Source organism: Apostichopus japonicus, chromosome 10 (genome assembly GCF_037975245.1).
Source record: "Apostichopus japonicus isolate 1M-3 chromosome 10, ASM3797524v1, whole genome shotgun sequence".
NCBI classification, from domain to species: Eukaryota; Metazoa; Echinodermata; class Holothuroidea; order Aspidochirotida; family Stichopodidae; genus Apostichopus; species Apostichopus japonicus.
In genome coordinates, this window is record NC_092570.1 from 12,582,823 (window position 1) to 12,603,146 (window position 20,324).

The window sequence follows — 20,324 nt, forward strand, 5'->3', positions numbered from 1 at the left end:
TAACCGTACCCCTCCCCCACCCCACCCGTATTAAACCGTTTTAAATTTTTAACGTTTCTGGAAAGGATATTCCATGAGAATTTACTGACTTAGGATATAACAAGAATAGAATCCGTTTTGGGAATATCATAGATTAAATTTTTTTTGTGTGTGCGGGGGGGGGGGGGGGGATAATAGCGCCAGTAAACAACATACGTAACAACATTTGAAACATGCCGGGATCTCCCAAACGGTATAACCTTTTACGTAACTGTGTTCTTGGTCACAGCGCTGATAGACGATGCTTTGCTTTACACCTTGCCTAACTTATGAAAAATGCTCTCCGTTTTTATCGTGATTATATCCATTCCTGCTTTCAACTATATCAATACTGACATTTCGTTATTGACGATAGACCTTTTAGCACAGACTTACAAAGGCTAGGGATTCCATTTTCAAGGATGTCAATTTTTAAATGATATTTTTGCTATATTGATTCGATAATACGTCTTTCGCTTCCGTATCTGACCCCCCCCCCCCCTTAAAAAAAAGTACATTAGCATGTATTTCTTGTCAAAGACGAAAGCAAATATACGACAAACCTGATGAAATTACCTGGCACGAGATATTTTATTAATCAAATTGCCTACTCACTAATAGCCGTTCATCTGACGTACAAAATTAGGAGAGGTGTGGGCGGGGGGTATTTTGATAAGTTATATTTATTATTTAAATAATGCACAATGGCTCGAGTAAACTAGCCGGAAGTTGTCAACTCAGCTTCAACTTATTTCATTCAACAGGTTTCTGATATTTTGCCCCAATCCCCCCCCCACCCCACCCAATTTTGACGGACACAGATGAATATCTTGAAACGGTTCAAAATGCTGATTACATTTCGATGATTAAATTAAATCAAATCAAGAATAACGTTATCATTTAAACCGGCTGACAATTTTGTATTAGCTACATTTATATAGGGGCAAGAAGAATTTAAAATTTAAGTAAAATATCATAACAAAATTATCATGAAGGTAGTCAGAACAAATACAAGTGTCGTCAAGTAAGCTCACCTGGTGAAACGCCGGTTGTTGTAGTATCAAGTATGATATTGATACGCATGCGCTGTAGAGAACTATCAACACCGCGAGCGGATGGTTTGAGGATTTAGGCGGTGAATTGCATTCATAGCTGTAAAGGACAAACACATATGGTTTCCTCTGTCATATAAATGAAGATCAACTCACTAAGACAACAAACACGTGGATACAACTAATTACAAAGATTATTCAGAGCGAGATCATAAGTTAATCTTTCACCTTTGGTCTGTGGCTCAACTTTGAAATGACAGTAAACAACTCTCGTTCTAGTGTAACTGTGTACATGCAAAATGTCTATACTAAGTATGTATTGCTATATACCGGCAGGGAATGAATTTGGTGGGAAAGGGGGGGGGGGTCAATGGTAACCGGGAGAGGCACCAGCAATTTAAGCAGGGGCACAATACTCGTTTCATAAATCTTGTGGAGTTTTGGTACACATGATAGTGGCTCAGATGGGGAGAGGGGAAGTAAACTGCAAGGTAGGGGGGGGGGGAACACGATCCTCTTTGCCCCGGCCCAAGCAACTGGTCTGCTAACATATTATCATGTGTGATGAGTACGTCAATATCACAACACCAACACGATGACCTTGTGATGAGTACGTTAATGTCATAACACCATAACGATGACCGTGTGATGAGTACGTTAATGTCATAACACCAACACGATGACCTTGTGATGGGTACGTTAATATCACAACACCAACACGATGACCTTGTGATGAGTACGTCAATATCACAACACCAACACGATGACCGTGTGATGAGTACGTCAATATCACAACAATAACACTATATGACCGTGTGATGAGTACGTCAATATCACAACAAAAACACTATATGACCGTGTGATGAGTACGTCAATATCACAACACCAACACGATGACCTTGTGATGAGTACGTTAATATCACAACATCAACACGATGACTTTATGATGAGTACGTCAATATCACAACACCAACACGATGACCGTGTGATGAGTACTACATTGAGAGATCTATTTCAGGGTTCTTTCATATTACGGTTTGTTTCATTGTATTTTTCAGTGTTTGTTAAGACGTCAAATTTCTTTTGGCTTAGATTATCTCACAACACACACATTTCATAGCCTGGAGTTCCATGGTAAGTGCCGACTAGAGAGGCCTCAGTACATAAGTTAGTAGAGTCGTTGGCCTATCCGTCAACACTTATTCGTGATGGTTGCATGTAAACAAAAGTTGAGATCTATATTTTGTATCACGCATATGGCACTTAATGAGGCCCTCATGAGACTGACGTTTCTAAATAATTAAATATATTTCCTTATTTTCCGCCGTAACGAAACAAAATGCATTGTTTTACTTCATACTGTAGAGGCTTCAGTTTATATCTCTTATGAAATTAGTACCGTATGCACTGCCAAAAAAAAAATCCCCACTTATATAAAATGTAAAACCTATACAAAAGTAAATGAAAGTGTAAGCCTAATTAAATCTTAATTGTTTAATGAAATAATTTAAACAAGGAAACGATATAACTTAGCTATATCAATAAAAATTCCGATTCAAGTCTCATTCGGAAATGAATTCAAATATAATACACTAAACTTCTTGTTGAAAGTACTCACGCGGAGTAGACAAAGAAGGTTATTGTCCAAACCATTGAAAGTTCGTCTATCATCTATAAAAGAAGACGAAAATTAAAATAACAAAAGAAGAGAAAATAACTGGCGGTTTAACATTAACTTACATTTGTTTACATAACTGAATACAATGCGCTGGAAAGGTTACTATGGGTAACAGCTCGCATTGTCATGTAAATGAAATCACTACACGATAGCGATTTGTGTGACAAGAACTCCCTCAAACAGTTAACTCAAATCTGATGTACGATTGGAATATATCCTAGTGTCACAAATATCATGACAACGGTGATCGTTCAGTGACTTTACAGGTGACGTCATAGTGCCGCAAAGTAGACAACAAAATTTACCTTCCATTTCTTTTCTTTTCATATTTCAGTGTGAAGGTATGCACTACTATCACTGACAATAACACTTCAGGAGCTTCAGCATTAACCGATGCTGATGCCTTAAAACACCTTTATCATATTAGGAGAAAATGAATACGGCGGCTGTCCACATTAACAAATACAACTGACTGGCCATATTAACATATATAACTGTCTATAAGGATAACGTTATATATTACGGACAAGGGAATGCTCGGGACGGAGCGAGTTCGGCAAGGGAGGGAGCTCAGGGTGGGTGAGTGACCAGTGGATAGCAGGTAGGGTGATCGGAGGGGATAGATGATCGAGAGAGAAGGGGATTGGAAGATCATATAGGGTGTCAGGAGGGGTAAGTAGGGAGGAAAGTTGAGAACGGGTATCGAGATGGGAGGGGAGGGGAGATCTAACAGTGTTTAGATTGAATCGTTGCTTTTTAATAAGTTATGCATAACGACTAAATTGAAACTTTCCACACGGCAGGGGAGGGGGTCTGACAGCTATTGTTTTTCTTACCCTCGTCACACCTCTGCCGGTTGTTTCTTAGTGGTATAGCCTATATAAGTAACAACTGTTGTGGTCAATGGTAGTTCATACTTAATCATTTTTATCCTTGTTGACCAACTTTTGTTTGTTTTCATTTCTATATTGCAGTAATTTCTTTCACGAAGTTTCTCCATATTTCCAATCTCCTTTTGATACTATATTGTATTCTCGTTTTGAGGCGAATCTTAAATTTTACGTGGTTTGTTTGGATTTGTCAAGATTATGGTGTCTCTGACACTAATAACTAACTGGCTATGTTCTAGGGTGTAAGATAATGCATGATTGTGTATGTTACTTTTGGAACTGAAGGACGTAGCATACACACGGTGGCATGAATTGCGTTAGTTAAACTTGAATCCTCTGAAATTGATAAAATATAGGAGTCACGAAAGTTGGTTTCCCCCTTTTGTAAGTTTTTCTTTTCTATTGCTATAATCTTACAGTTGTTAAGTACAATATATCATATATGTTGCTTATATAGGCTACACACGTTACATTTTGCGCTATGGAAACAGGAAGTTTCACGCATGCTGACTATGTGCTTCTATTACAATGTGTGTTTGGCTATATGCAGTGCGTATACGTCGTAATATTACGGTCACCATGGCGACCTCAACTAATGGTTTGTTATATGATACGACTTGCTCCTCTTGAACATGAAAGACGGGCGACTGCTGTATATATACACTTAACCTTTCATTTTGGCTTTACAAAAGATAGCGCAATTGCTAACAAACGTTCGAAAGATTTTGAATGACACTTTCACGGTTCAACAATATAATATGACCATGTGTGGACTGAAAGTCATGTTCTTTCATATCACCGAGAGAATATCGTACATGATGTGTATAGGCCCATCCGAGTTATAATAACAGGGAGCGCCCTAAGTACAAGATGGAACAGTTATATATGTTGTCATTTTATTGAGAAATTTAGAACAACAATAACTTATAGCCTATACCTTATACAGGTCCTTTTTTGTATGTATAGTAGAATCTTACCTGGGTCTCTATTTTCAGGGTCATGTGAAAGCAGAAAGAAGCTACGCCGACCACTGAAAGAAGAAAAAGGTACATTTGTAAGAAAAGGGTAAACAGAACTTGACAAAGTTGGACCTGAATACAAAAAACAAGTTTATGAAGAACCGAATATAAATATATATGTGAATATGTGAATATAATATGTGAATATATATGTGAATATATATGTGAATATGTATATATATATATATATAAATATATATAAATATATATATATATATATATATATATATATAAATGCAGCATAGTTGTTGAACAGTTTTTCCGTTATTCCTATATATATATATATATATATATATATATAAATATATATATATATATATATATATATATATATATATATATATATATATATATATATATATATATATATATATATATATATATATATATATATATGAAAATCGTAATGAGTTGGAAAATCAAGAACAGTGAAAAAACTTTCAGCCTCCACCGGGATTCGAACCACGGGCCTCCCGCTATATATATATATATATATATATATATATATATATATATATATATATATATATATATATATATATATATATATATATATATATATATATATAGATATAGATATAGATATAGATATATACACTCTGTCATATAAAGTGTTTTTGCCCTACATGTGTGTATACATGTACCATACCACAGTTAAAGTAGTGTACGTCCGCCTGGAAGCAAAAAAAGAGTCCTAAATAGACCTACTGAAGTTACTTTCTGTTTGACTTTTTGTCATTCACCATGATTATTTTTTATGCTGGGATATGTATGAGGATGAAATGAACTACTGAAGGTCTAATAAACTGGAGGATTGAAGGTGATTTAAAGCGTATTAGAAAATCCTAGGTGAAACAAGATGATTCCGCAGCGAGCGCTGGCAAATGGGTTGGAGAGGTAAACTTCGACCTCTTCTAGCTCAAAATCTATAGACAGTCATAGTGGAAAAAATACTATGTGTCTTGATAACCCAGGTCATCAGCTACAATATGGTTAGTAATATACATGTCAGTTGAAAACTTTTAAGCTCTAGCCGCCTTGGAAAGTGACGAATGTGAGTGTGTAAGACAACGGGAGCCATTAACCGTGGTACTATACCTATTGAGGAACACCTGCTGGACCCACGTAACCATTTGTATAGCACATTCCCATACAGGTTACCGTACCGTGCGAGGTATACAAGTTTCGGATCTGATCCAGCTCTAACCAATTACAGAGGTCACCTTTTAATATGGAGGCCGTTAGACTTTAATCTACACAAATTTGAGTCGGAAATCTGTGTACAAACCCGACGGGTCTTCTTTTTTGTTGTTGTCAGGATCGAAATATCTGAACTCCAAAATTATGTTTTCGTCACTAAGACTTTCAGTTGGGAATTGTTAGTTCTATAATGGACTTTTAAGCCGGATATAGACCATGCAGAGTTGATTCATGAACGGACCTGGGATCGGATGTGTAGCGGAAGAAATAGTTGAAATGAAAGTATGAAAAGTAAACCTAAAAGTACGAATCTGGGTAATGTTTGTTAACATTTTATTTTTATCGGGAGATTAATCAGACAGTGTTACAACACCTACCCTGGTCAGGATTGCCTGATATATAGTGTACTGTTTCCCCTTATAGGAAACAATCGTCATATGTCACAGTATTCGGGAACACAAAACAACGGCACTCTTGTAATATTTCCGAGTTCAGATTCACGTGCATATATAGTGTAATAGTGTAGCGGAAGTGTTTAGTTGACTTGTAAATATATAAGAAGAGATTCACATGCATGCATGCATTACTATATAAACCTGTCCTAAATATTGTAATAGTGTAGCGGCAGTGTTTAATTTGACTTGTAAAAATATAAGAAGAGCTCAAATTGTTAAGCTCATATATATTCAAAGGGACATATAGGCCTATATCTCCTTGAGACTCCTTCCCAAAACTGTATTAGGCTATGCTTTCGTACGGTGACTCAAAATGGATCGCAAGAGCTTTTATGGTGGAACGCGAGCCGGGTATTTAAAGCAAGATAGGTAATGTATCCGATGGGATCTGGCATATAAAGAATTTCCTTCTTGTCACCGAGTGATTTTCCCCTCAAATATCGATAAATTTGTGTTGGGTTGTTGATTACTAACTTTCACTTTATCCGTCTGCCTATCCTTTATTATCATAAGTTGTTAGAAATGGTCTCGAGAATTGTTTCATGCATGACCCTTAAAACAGACTAAAAATGGATATTTGAGCAAATCAGCCCTCATGCACTTGCAAACAAAACCCGGTAAGTATACAAGTTTTCCAAAGGTGTCTAAAGAACATGTCAAATGTTTTTTTTTTATATTCATAGCAGTCAGCTTTTGTTTTACATAAAGATATTACTCGTCAATTTAGTAATAGAAATAATGTAAATATTTCTCTACTGCAAGGGGCGGACTGGGTCTTAAAACCGGCCCGGGCATTTTCACCTAGACCGGCCCATTATTCATTGATATGTCACTAACAAAGTGATCGCCGTCCTGGGGGAGGGGCTTAAGGGGAGGGAGTGTTCGCCTCCCCATTGAGATTTTTTTTGGAAGTTAAGGAATACCTAGATGCAAAATTGTGCTATATTTCTCAATTTTGTAGGTTACAATAATCCTTTAAAAAAGACCCCAAAATAATTTTCCAGAAGTAGCACTTGATTTAAACTGAGAAAATTTAAAAACGTAAACAAAAATATGTTTAGACTGTATTTTATTTAGTTTTTCAAGCATTTTGTGACATCATGCTTGAAAAAAAAGGTAGTCCCCTATACTTACACACTTTTGTCGCCCTATTCAATTAGTGTGGGGATCTATTTCGCGAAATCTGTCAACCGTGGACAAATACTCAAAGTTGTCGACTAACATTCGTCTAATTTGATAACCAAACACCATACTGTATGCGGGTCATTTTTATTCATACATAATCTCTCAGGACTTAGCTACTGAGTGATATCCAAATAATCTAATAATATTTTACCTTTTTTTACTTCGTTTTCTAGAAGGACGAGGTGCAGTTTAATAAAATCAGTATTCTCTGCCAATGCTATGTATATATCAGAATGCATTGGTCACCGTACTTGCATATCTTGCTGTAAAAATATTAGCACGGACAGGTTGCCAATAGCACGTTCGTTTGTTACGAACTAACATACTAACTAACATGGCGATTTCATGAGCTGATTCCTACAGTTAAAAATATATTTCTACACAGACCGCTTGTATTCTATTTACTACTGTGAAAATGGGCTGTAGTTTTTACCAGGCTCCCCAGCCCACCGGCCCACCCGCCCACCGAGCATTGCCCAAATGCCCGTGTGGCCAGTCCGCCACTGTCTACTGCCCATACTTTGTCTCCAATTACTAACCGATCTCACGTAAAATTCAGTAACTAATTCTTATAATGTATACTCACGTATCATGCCAGAGTAGGAACAAATGAAACGAACTTCTAGTTTATCTTGAATCGCAAAAAGAATTCCGACAATTGCTGGTATAATGAACATGAAGCTGCTGAAGCTGTTCCCTGCGTAAGAAAGGATAAACACATAGTTAAGAAGTTTCGACCAATTTTATAAGATTCCTATAAAATATCAACTTATTAGATCAAGCTTCATAGGATTAACATCCTGGCATTTATGCTGTATGTTCTTTAGCTGTGATATCAGATATGCGAACTAACAATCGATGAAAACATTGATCTGTTAACAAGGGCGTAGGAACCGGGGGGCTGGGGGCGCCAACCCCTCTAGTGAAAAATATGGGAAGGCGGAAGTGTCATTCCGCCACCCCCCCCCCCCGCTTCGCAAGTCAGAAAACCCCTTTTTCATTTCCAAATGAGAAAAAAATCTCATTTGGAACACCAAATTGCATCTAAGGCCAGGTGAAAATGCAAAATTATTTACAAAATGGAGTGGGTCTTGAAGTGTGCTATATTGCACCAAATTGCATCTGAGGCCACCTGGAAATGCAAAAAAAAAAAAAATCCAGAACCCTCCCCCTGGCCGGCCATCAGTCTACAGCCCCCCACTCAAAAGTACCTTCCTACGCCACTGTCTGTTAATCTATACAATATTAGGGATTGTCCCAAAATGATCCCTTGTTTCAGCCACTTGTTGCTATAAGGATGGTGTGTTTGTAAATTGTTTTGCGTCAGAGGGTTTTGGTCGTATTCTGCTTTGAACTTTGCATCCTCCAGACATGATATGGACTTCTTGAAAAGAGAGCGGAGGGGAGGGGGGGGGGTTGGCAGGGTCACTGATGGGGTGCAGCGGGATATGCAATCATGCCGCATTTCACATGTGCACAGTAGGCCTTTGTATATCTATGCGCTATATAAAAACAAACGAATGTACCCCGCAGTGGCGTAGCCAGTATTCTTTTCTTAAGGGGGAAATATATGTATAAATGGGCACCTCGTCCGCACAAATACACATCCAATGGTTCAGTGGAACATGACACTTTCACTAACTTTACAAACAATTTTCACTAGGCCTATAGGGCATATACGTGCAGTGAAAATTCTCCACGAGTGGCATCATTGGTCGCTGAAAATACACATGGGTTACTAGCGCTAGTTTGTAATGGTTATACTATCGGCCAAATTATTGGCGCTTATTCTGTAGGGCGATATTGATCAAAAGTCTCCATATGTGGGTATGATGAAGGCCCAAAATGTGTAATATCTCGGGTCTGATAACCAAGTTCTGACCTTATATGAAGTATGAACATGAGCCCTGAGGTATGAATACTTGTGATAAGAACTCGAAAAAATGTAAAAAAGAAGTATTTTGAATACATCACTGGATTTCATTTGGGGGGGGGGCAAGACTGTAACACAAAGCAAATTTGGGGGGGGGGCATTGCCCCCTGGCCCCCTCTGGCTACGCCACTGGTACCCCGCCATGGTAGATAACCATAGTACAAATTAAGTAGATTTATATATCTTCAGATGTATACCTATAGGATGTTGTACCATATAGTACCATATATGGTAGTCTAAGGTAATGTTAAAAGGTAGTATATAGTCACATCGATTGGCAGGTATAGGTATAATATATATATGGTATGAACTAGAAAGATGGAAAGATAAATGAACGTAGGGTTAAGTATTGGAAAAATGTATGCTCATTAAATGTTGTGTATAAGTATAGGGTGCTTTACATTATGCAGTGAAAGTGTGAGGTATATATACGAGATGATCATAACATGTAGGGGTGCATCGGATATCTGGTCCGACCGGACCTGATTTTATTTCCACTTGGAAAACTCCGGCCAGATTTTGTGAAGGAGCTGGCTGAATTTGGCTTAGGCCGAATCCATGATTATTGACAAAGGCGCATTTCCTAATAACATGTATGATTAAATATGATACCAAGATAATTGCATTATTTAACAGTGAAGAGAGATTAATGTTAACTCTTGTTCGTTGCATGTTGTAATAGCAACCCAAACAAGAACACAAGTTCACCATTTCTGGTTCCTTATATTTGTGATCCACAATAAAAAATATATACATATTTTCACAACACCAAAACTACCATCACATTAAGGGCCTTCCTAAAAACGTTTGCTCAACCTCGAATATACTGTACATTATGTTCGCGGTGTTTTCCATTAAATTTATTTCATAATAAATAGGCCAAATTTTAATAGCCTTTTATGAAACGCATAGAAAACAAAGAGCTCAAAGACACAATGAAATAATAAGCTTGCGATCGGAACTATGTTTACCTCCTTTTCCCATACAATACCAACAGCCCTATACGCTTACGGCTTTGTTCAGATATATTTCAATGTTGGTAATCTTTCCATCTTTTGTTTAATGAAGCCAAATATACAGTTAACAACAATACACCATATGTGGTTACCCAGGATTAATCAATACCAACTTTGTTTGCTTGTTGTCCCCTGCCAAAACCACCGTGGATCAACCAACTCATTCTCAACTGTAATAAGGTAAAGGGGCGTGGTGCTAAGTAAAACAATGAACAGCAGAGAGGGAAAAGGAGTAGCCTAATTAGCGGAACACAGAGTATCTCTCTCTCTACCCAGGGAGTCTCCCTGCTCTACCATACATTATCTTTAACTTAACTAGTTTGCTAGAGAATCTTCCATCTGAAGGCAATGGTATAAGCAGTGTATTTGGTATCGGGCTTATCGACCAAATCTACCGTTTTCGGATAATTTGACACAAATAAAAACCCAAATGCTCACAAAATGTAACGAATGACCCCTGTTCATCGTCCAAACATGAGTTGGCGCAGCTTAGAGCATCAAATATACACAGTGGAAACTCTCCTCGCCGAAAACGACCGTTATTGCGCAACTTTCACGAATCCGATGCACAAACCGGAAGTGGCAAATCGGAGATGGCGCGGAAATAAGCCGAGTCGTTTCCAATACCGAAGCTCACGTTAAAACATGAATTATGCATGATCTTGATCACCGAGAATTGCCGTATATGGTATTAGAGCATCCTGATATAGTGCAAAGACACATCTTCGTGAGAATTCGGTTGAACTCGTTCTCATCTAGCTTCAATCAATGAATTTCTCTGCCGTTGTGGAACGGCGAGGAGAATTTGTAGGTAAGTAACTCTGACTTTTCGGATCTGTAAGGTTTCCGTATTAGAATGTAGGTTATCATAATGATGGTTTCAAAATGTTGGCAATACGTTAAAGCATCGAAGCTGTAAGTTTGGATTATGTTCACCCGTAAAAAGTGTACAAAAATTTAGGTCAAACATCATGCCAAGTTCTTGCTTAATCGTTAGAAACAGTACATACGGCTTAACGTTGTTGTTGCACTGTAATGTCGCCTAACACATTGGCTTCATATACCTAGTAATAGTATAGGCCTACGTACTTTTAGTTACTATTACTAGTATTACTTTTCTACAGTACTAACTACTCTCATACTAAAGCCTTCGACATAGTTGTTAGCAACGTAGGTAGGGCTTCGTCACACCGTAAATTCTTTAAATTCGTTGTGACAAATTTTATTTAGTGTCCTAATCGCGGATCGCTCTTAAATTTAAGTATGATACTAGTACTATTAGTATTAGGGTTCTGTTTTCCTAAGTTAGTATAGGCCTAGCCAACCGGCCTATAGTCATGTACTATTTAGGCTAGGCCCAAATATTCATATTTTGATAACTTAAACTTTAAGGCCTCGTTGGTCTTGGCTCTAGTAGTACTAGTTCAAAGCAGTGCACGGCGTAAGCTTCGATATAAAGTAAGGCTATGGCCTAAGTCTGTTTGTATCTGTTGACTGGAGTGTCACTTTTAGTTTTAGGAAATACATTACTTAAGCTTTGGGTGGAGTGCTATTCTCATTCTTGGCTAAAGTTAGTAGGCATTTACAAGGCTAGGCCTATCTACATATTCATTTATTCCTAATAGTTATGTAGAATAAACAGCATTCTATTTTCTAGCTGCAGTTTTGCCCACTAGTTGTAGCAGATGCACTAACCAACATTTCAATACAAAGCAGGGTTTCATTTTTTTGTGAATGATCTTGAACCTTTTGAGACACATGCAGCCTTGGGATTTTGGGATGTGGGTACAACATAGGCCTGCATTCTGCTTGTACTTGTAGCTTAGAAATTTAAATCTCTGCTTACTGACGAGTCCAAAGTTTTGATTACTCAGTGTATTAATTCAATTGCATGTTTAGGAAATTGGGAGATAACAATTTGCATCCTGACTACAATGAGTATGTGCTTATGTGTATCATATAAGTTTCTAATTTTTGTGTGGAACTTGTCATTCTGTTTTTTTTTACTTTTTAACTTTCATGACATCATGCCAAAGAAACAGCTTGTCAGTTATACCATGAAGAGAAAGTTGCTGGACCATGTAATGTTTGTAAAGAGTCCAAGCCACGTTACTGGCACATAGCTCAAGCCACTCCAGCTAATTCTCAGTTGGTTATAGTGCTAACTTAAGGCAGAAAAATATATTGGATTATGACTGTGTTTGCTATGCATGTAAACTTAGACTTAGCTCAGTCAAAGATGAAACTAGGCCTCCCTCTAAAAGACCTTCGTGAAATACACGTCAGTTGCCAAATTGCACTAGTCAAGAAAATGTGCATCAGACATCAAAATTTGTTAACCGTAGCACTCTAATCAAATTGTTTGACATTGATGATGCCACTGCTATTGAGCTTTGCTGTAACAGGTCAGGAATTTTTCTTTGCCATGCTCATTACTGTATTCTAACAAACAAAATCATCTTTAAGGATTGTTCCATATGTCTTTCGACAAGTTCAGTTGATGACATTGGTATATAACTTTGCCTCTACATCAACTGGTGTATCAACTTTTTACTGTTTTTCTCATTCTCAGGTGCCGTCACAGCAGTCATAATGGAAAGTTACAGGTTTGGGTTTTGACATCCAACATTATTATTTCCTTTTACTGTTAGGTACTTATGCCCCTTTAAACAGTGAGTTTGCCAATAAAGTGAGTGCTTACCACTGTTGAAAAAACTTGAATACGTGAGAAATTATTCAAAAATTATCTCCAAAACTACTGTCATCAAGTTTTGTTTAACATGTGAAATAAAAAATCAGACTTGACTTTCAATCCAGAATGTGTTGTGAAGCTTTTGTCAGTAAACTTTAGATAAAAAGAGTACCTTTTAAACTGCCAAGCAATAGTAGTGAGGTTCCTTTGTTTACTTATGATGATATTCGTGGTAGGTTTTTGTTTTTATCAAAAAAGTCTTGCACTATGAATGATGTACTTGCACTATGAATGATGAGTAATTGCTTTGTGGATGAAAATATACACAAAATGAACATCTTTAGCAGCCTTAATCCTTCAATACTGTAGTGATTTATAGTGAATTGGTTTACATGTTGGATGTCAAAACATAAGTCCTATTCTAGACAAAAGTATAGTGTGGTCAAAATTTGTTTCTACTTATTCAAGTTCTTATTTTTTTTGCTTTTTGGGGTGGAGGAGGGAGAGGGGTGGTTGAGCTATGGGGTTCAGTTGGTGGGTGATAGAGGGGAGGGAGGAACTAAGTGGATATTTAGGTGCATTATTTGTGAGAGGTGGCCCTTTATTGGGAAGGGGCTTTTGGGATGGTTCTAAGTTCACCTTTCACCACTTTGTGAAGTTAAGGACATTCTGGTGTTTTTAGACCAATTTTATTACTTATCTTAATATTAGTGCATAAGAGGGAAACATGACACAATTAGAGGGGGAAAAAATTAGAGGGAAACATAGCAAACATGAAAAAATGTTATCGCCAGTAGTTGTGCATGGTGGCATTACTACATAACCTTTACATCTCATGATCTATTTTATTTTTTATTATGTATTTGAGAATACTTTATCATCTAGCATTTGGTGCTGCCTTAAAACCTGCCTTCTTGCCACCCAATGATACATTACAATGAATTGTTTTTTTTCTCCATATCTTTTAAATTTCTTTCAGTACTTAATATACCTTGAGCAATTAAACCTTAGGCAAAGTTTGTCATAAACCAATACCTTGCCGTGCCATTTTTAAACACAACACTAATGCTTGCCGATATTATTAAAGCCTTATAAAAGTTCCAGTCATGGAGCATGCCACCTTGTTAATTTTAATTTTCTCATATAACACATATTCATATATCAGCTGATCTTGTGACAACATCACATGCAGTCTTTCACTCCGTCCGATAAATACTTTGTAAAAGACTCCGTCCTTCTTGTGCTGCAGCTGCTGTACGTACCTTTGTTATGTTGTGCAAAAGCTACCATGTATCTGGATGACACTTCATTCCATTATATGGGTTTTTTTCCATTTTTTTCTTTTTGAAAGTTCTTCAGTACTCCATAAACCTTGGGCAATAAGACCTTGTGTTTCCTTGTTACTATAAGTTATTTCATATATCAGCTGATCTTGTGACAACATCACATGACGTCTTTCACTCCGTCCCACATAAACTGTAAAAGACTCTGTCCTTTCATGTGCTGCCTCTTTGTACATACGTTTGTAATGTGTTGTGACTGGCTCATTGATTGCTGTGTCTGTATTCTGTAGATGCTTTCAACATTTACATCACTTCTATTTTTTAGTCACACCTTTTCTACATGTACATTTTTGATATATTCTTTTCTTTATCTTTAAGTTACTCTTTTATCTTTCATTTCACCTTGTGCCCTGTGCTATATTGATTCAAAACCATAGCATACTGTAGTCAGACATCTGGTCACATTAGCTGTCATTTATTTAAAAAAGAAAACTGCCATCTCTGCTGCCTGATAAGCACATTTCATAATGTGATGTGAATGGTTTAACTATCATCTCTTTCTATTTCATAATGCTATTCGTTCAACACTAAAAAGTTCTTTCAATGTGTATATACATGTCTAACTCTACATGCTTCATGTATGGTGGGCTTCTTTCAATTATCGTATATTATTTGCCTTGTCTCCTCATTTATTTAAATGTCTATGTGCATCTTACCTCCGTGTACAGAGTCAGCTGTTTTTGGTCATATACAGTATAATTATAAATATCTCTATATATTACCTTCAATGCCATTTTAATGTTATATGATTACCCTTTTCATTTTTGTGTGCTTTCCTCTACACATTTTTGTTGAAATTTATAAAGCATTGTTACATTTTTTTGGTATCTTTCATTCCACCTTTGTTCAGTGCCCTGTGCTATATTGATTCCACATCATAGCATACTGTACTCATACATCTGGTCACATTACTTTCATTTATTTAAAAAAGAAAACTGCCATCTTTGCTGCCTGATAAGCACATTTCATTATGTGGTGTGAATGGTTTAACTATCATCTCTTTCTGTTTTACAATGCTATACTTTTAATACTTAATAGTTCTTTCACTTTGTATACACCTGTCCACCTCTACATGCTTCGTGTATGGTGAGCTTCTTTAAATTATCATATTTTATTTTGCCTTGTCACCTTTTTTGTTGAAATGTCTATGTACCACATCTTACCTCCAGGTACCTCCATGTACAGTCCAATTATAAATGTCATATATTACCTTCTATGCCATTTTAATATTATATACATAACCTTTTCATTTTTGTATTCATTCCTCTACACATTTGTGTTGAAATTTATATAGCATTGTTTCATGTTAAGTACCCAGAAGTTTATAATAAAGATAACTTCCAAGGATAAATAAGGACTTGGAGACCCTTGATCTTTCTTCTTTATTTGGTCTTTATTTGTTACTGGTACTGTAGGACAGTGGTGATCGCACAGAATGTTACTACCGATGCATTAAGGATGACTTCCAAATGATGAGTTTATTTCCATGTCAACCTCCCCCCCCCCCCCCCTCTTATTCCATTAGCACCCCAATGGGTTAGATTTTTGTGTTGGCAGCCAATAAGCTTTCCCCTCCAATCTGTTCCATATCACCGATGCCCCCTCCCGCCCACCCACCAACAAACACACACATACCTCTCCACCCCATCCCTTTCCTGGATAGTCCCCAACCTTGGCTAGCATGTTTTGATTTCCCTGTCCTTACAATTAAAATTAATAATCCTGATGCCCTAAGTTTGTACAAAACAAATGAACCGAGTGGTTTTTTGCTTTTCTCATGTTCCACATACTTAAAAATGGTTCAAATCTCAGTTTTAACTTAACCAAAGCAAGTCAAAAATATATTCTGAAACACCGGATCAAAAGCAGTGGAAATTGCGTATGCTTCTAGTACCGGGTATGGTTGTCAGTCATCTAATATTTCATGACTATTCATCGGAAAAGGCGTAATTTGATGACGTTATCATTACTATACAATGAATATGCATGACCTTATGAAGCAGTCCGCCATTTTTGTTTTTAAAAATGGACCTAATGTTTCGTACTGACAATAGCCGTCGTAAAACATCTGTAAGTGTCCGTATTAGAACTCGGATTAAACCATAAGAAGTACCTAAATCTGTGTTGGGATTTCAAGATGCTTTTGTGAGGATATCGAGTATGTTCACGCACGGAAAGTTCAATTTTGGCCATTTTTTTTTACTCACGTGTTCACGTTTTGAAACTTGGATACACAGTGCTCGATTCGTTCACGTTGGTCGTGACCCGCCGTAAGTGTGTAATTTCTCTTCGAAAGTGTCTTAAAAGTTGATCATGTTGTTTTGTTGTGTGTGTGTGGGAGTGAAATCATCGTTATGCCACTTCTTTAAGAGATATTCAGCTGTAAAGTTTTGTTGTCTACTTTTCAAATTTAGCGCTAAAATTCAAAAAAGCTTGACGTCACATATCTTGAACATAATGAGGGTCACCAGGTCAGATTACCGACTGTACACGATACAGAAAAAAAAGGATTTATTCAACGAGTGTAAATTGGCGCGTCAAGAGGTGTGGCTGGAAAGACAAGTTCTCGAATGAGTTTTCACGTCAGAAAAAGGTTCCAATATCGGATATATTGTTTCTTTCTCAGAAGATAACGGGACTATTTTTTTTATATAATCCTAATAATAAACTAATTGCTTATTTGCTTATTCGGAAAGGTCAGTAGTCATATTGGAATATGTTTAAGAACATTTGGACATGACCCAATCGCGGAAACATTGGTTGTTTCGTGTTTCGATATATGGGAGAAATGTCGCCTAAATATACCATTGATTTCTGGCCTCGAAAGTCCTCGAACCGGCCCGGCACACTCTTAACCATGTGTGAAAATATGATCATGATACCAAGTATTACAATATGTAAACGATTACCCGTCGAGAACGATACAGTGTGTTTGAATGTAGAGTATAGTGACATTATAGGAACATTGACAATACAATACTGGTCATTTGGCAAACATACAAATCACGTTTTAATGGTATGTAGCCTATATAACAGGCTGTAGCGTGTACGAGTCATTCGTGACCCCTAAATGTCTGAGATGTGAAGTTCTCTGTAGGCCTGACTCGAATTATGCTTTATTTTTGTTATACTTACAAAATTCTGCTACATAGTAGGTGACTTCATAGTTATCTTCACACCATTCTAAAGTCGCCGTTGGTTCACCCCAGTATCCAATCTTTCCGTTAACTTCCACGGGCGCCATTCTATACTCGGTAGTGTTTATGATGATATCTCAACGTCTTTACGCAGACTGGTTACTATTTATAATATTCAATAGACGGCGACTTCATTAAGTTAAGAGAATAAAGGATCTGCACAGCATACACGCTGCCCTATGGAGATAAACGCTCTCCAATGTTCTCCCACAGTAATGCCGGGTACGACTGTCAGCTGCATAGATTGTTGTTAATTAGAGAGATTGGTCCCTGGTTGGAAGTTCAAGACGGATTTCACACATATCCAAAACAAGTTTCAAATCGCAGTGTATTAGTCATCCAGGCCGATGTTGACAAAATGTAGGAATAGTCAAAGACTGCGCTTAGCGTTCAATGATTTCTGAAATATGCCATATGATATGCATTACAACTGAAAGTAAAAGAGCAGTCCTCGTATTGTCTCCATACAGAATAGTTTGATAAAACGTCTCAGTGTAACAATTTAACTAACATTCCTTTCAAGCAGGAAGTAGCTGCAGTGAAACTATACTCATTGTACGTTCTATTCAACGTTGACTTTGCATGTCCACAACCTCAGGTAAAACACGACTATATAAATGAATGTGAACAAAGTCAGTACTGTATGGATCTCCACAAGACTTGGTTACTTAGCGGAACTGCTACCAAATAGCATACATGTTAACTGTAAACAGTGGCAAAACAAAATTTTATTTTAGTAGATGTGCAAGTTTCAGAGAATTAACTGCTTGACTGAGTTTCACATATTTGAACACAAGGTATTTACTCTGCAACAGACAATACTGTTGTGTGAGCTGCTACGCTGTTAAGTTGTGGGTTAGGCTTTTACATTGCGTGTTACAATAGTGCGATGAGTCCATTCTCGAAGGCTCAAGTTAATGTTTACACACAGAGCGCACACATATTGGAATTTGAACTTCAGATTATCAAGCGTTGTTAATCTGTATAATTATCAACTTAATTAACGAACTGAGAGCAGCTCTGGTTGCTAAATGACTCATCTGGGCTATTTCCAGTAACCTTATCCGGAATCGTTGCAGGTATAGCAGAGAACTAGTTGTAGCCTATACTAACTTTAGCCGGTAATTAGATGACCAGATGTCCCCGATTTACGGGTACAGTCCCCGGGGTTTCTTGAGCCGTCCCCGGATTAAAAGTGTTGCCGGATATATCCCTGGATTCTATATGTACCGTCCCTGGAACATACACGAATATGTGCAAAGATCCTAAATAATTTCAATTTTACCCGTTGGACCTCCCAGTCGTATAGAGACAGTTTGAACTTCGGCATATAATCTAAGCTTGTATTGTTTACAGTAATGCTAACGTACATTTTCATGGCTCACATATAAAGGCAACCAAGATCATTGCATATTTTCATACAGCCTGCATTCACATGAAAGCATCATTTTATAGCCTACTTAGGCCTAGTGATGAACAATACGGCTTCAAATGTGACCTTCAAATGTGACCTTCAAGGTTTTGACATTGGATTTTATCTTGGGCAAAATATTCGTTGCCGGATGAAGTGTTCAAACCTTGAAGGTTTGAACATGTGAAAATATATAGAACCCCCAAAACCCCAAGAGACCCTCAAAATGCCTTCATTTAAACATACAGTGTAGGTAATAAAACTTGATGTCAAGATAAGCGGGGGGGGGGGGGAGGGGGGGGTGTATGGGGAATGGATATGGTCAGCTTATTGTAGCGGGTTCTTACTTAATTTGTTAGGCAATTTATTACGCGGAGCCAATACTGTGTGTGATGGAGGGCCCCCCCCCCAATTAATTTTTTTTATTTATAATAATGTAGTTATTTGCGTGCAGACCTAATAATAGACCTAATTTGTAGCCTAAATATGCCCCATATATCTTACCATTTCACGTATAAATTCTTAAATTTTTGATGGCAGGGAGGACCCCAGATGACAACATGAAAGTCGGCTTCTAACATCCTAGAGCCCATACTCCAGGTTTATTAAAATATCGGATTCTTCCCTGAAGTCCGTATAGTTCTGTCAGATCGTTAGGAGCCCGGTAGCCTATCCTGTACTATATGGGAGATCGTTAGGAGCCTGGCAGCCTATCCTGTACTATATGGGAGATCGTTAGGAGCCTGGTAGCCTATCCTGTACTATATGGGAGATCGTTAGGAGCCTGGTAGCCTATCCTGTACTATATGGGAGATCGTTAGGAGCCTGGTAGCCTATCCTGTACTATATGGGAGATCGTTAGGAGCCTGGTAGCCTATCCTGTACTATATGGGAGATCGTTAGGAGCCCGGTAGCCTATCCTGTACTCTATGGGAGACCGTTAGGAGCCTGGTAGCCTATCCTGTACTGTATGGGAGATCGTTAGGAGCCTGGTAGCCTATCCTGTACTATATGGGAGATCGTTAGGAGCCTGGTAGCCTATCCTGTTCTCAGATAATGGAGATCGTTAGGAGCCTGGTAGCCTATCCTGTACTATACGGGAGATCGTTAGGAGCCTGGTAGCCTATCCTGTACTATATGGGAGATCGTTAGGAGCCTGGTAGCCTATCCTGTACTCTATGGGAGATCGTTAGGAGCCTGGTAGCATACCCTGTACTATTATGGGGAATTATACT

The 20,324-nt window shown here is 37.7% G+C and overlaps 1 protein-coding gene and 1 long non-coding RNA gene across 2 annotated transcripts in view; one reads left to right on the top strand and one right to left on the bottom strand.

Annotated features, from left to right (window-relative positions):
* The window catches only part of LOC139974980 (alkaline ceramidase 3-like), a 24,307-nt gene extending 5,548 nt beyond the window's left edge, over positions 1 to 18,759 (bottom strand). Inside the window, exons 1-5 of the mRNA XM_071982556.1 lie at positions 17,617 to 18,759; positions 8,084 to 8,194; positions 4,616 to 4,668; positions 2,689 to 2,741; positions 1,053 to 1,170 (exon numbers count right to left, since the gene is read on the bottom strand). Coding sequence (XP_071838657.1) covers positions 1,053 to 1,170; positions 2,689 to 2,741; positions 4,616 to 4,668; positions 8,084 to 8,194; positions 17,617 to 17,725 — 444 coding nt within the window. The 5' untranslated portion in view covers positions 17,726 to 18,759. The remainder of the gene's footprint in view (positions 1 to 1,052; positions 1,171 to 2,688; positions 2,742 to 4,615; positions 4,669 to 8,083; positions 8,195 to 17,616) is intronic.
* Positions 10,948 to 15,853, top strand: LOC139974987 (uncharacterized). The gene is made up of 2 exons (XR_011795608.1): positions 10,948 to 11,257; positions 13,019 to 15,853. It is a non-coding gene; the product is annotated as an uncharacterized lncRNA (long non-coding RNA).
* Positions 18,760 to 20,324: the final 1,565 nt, after the last annotated feature.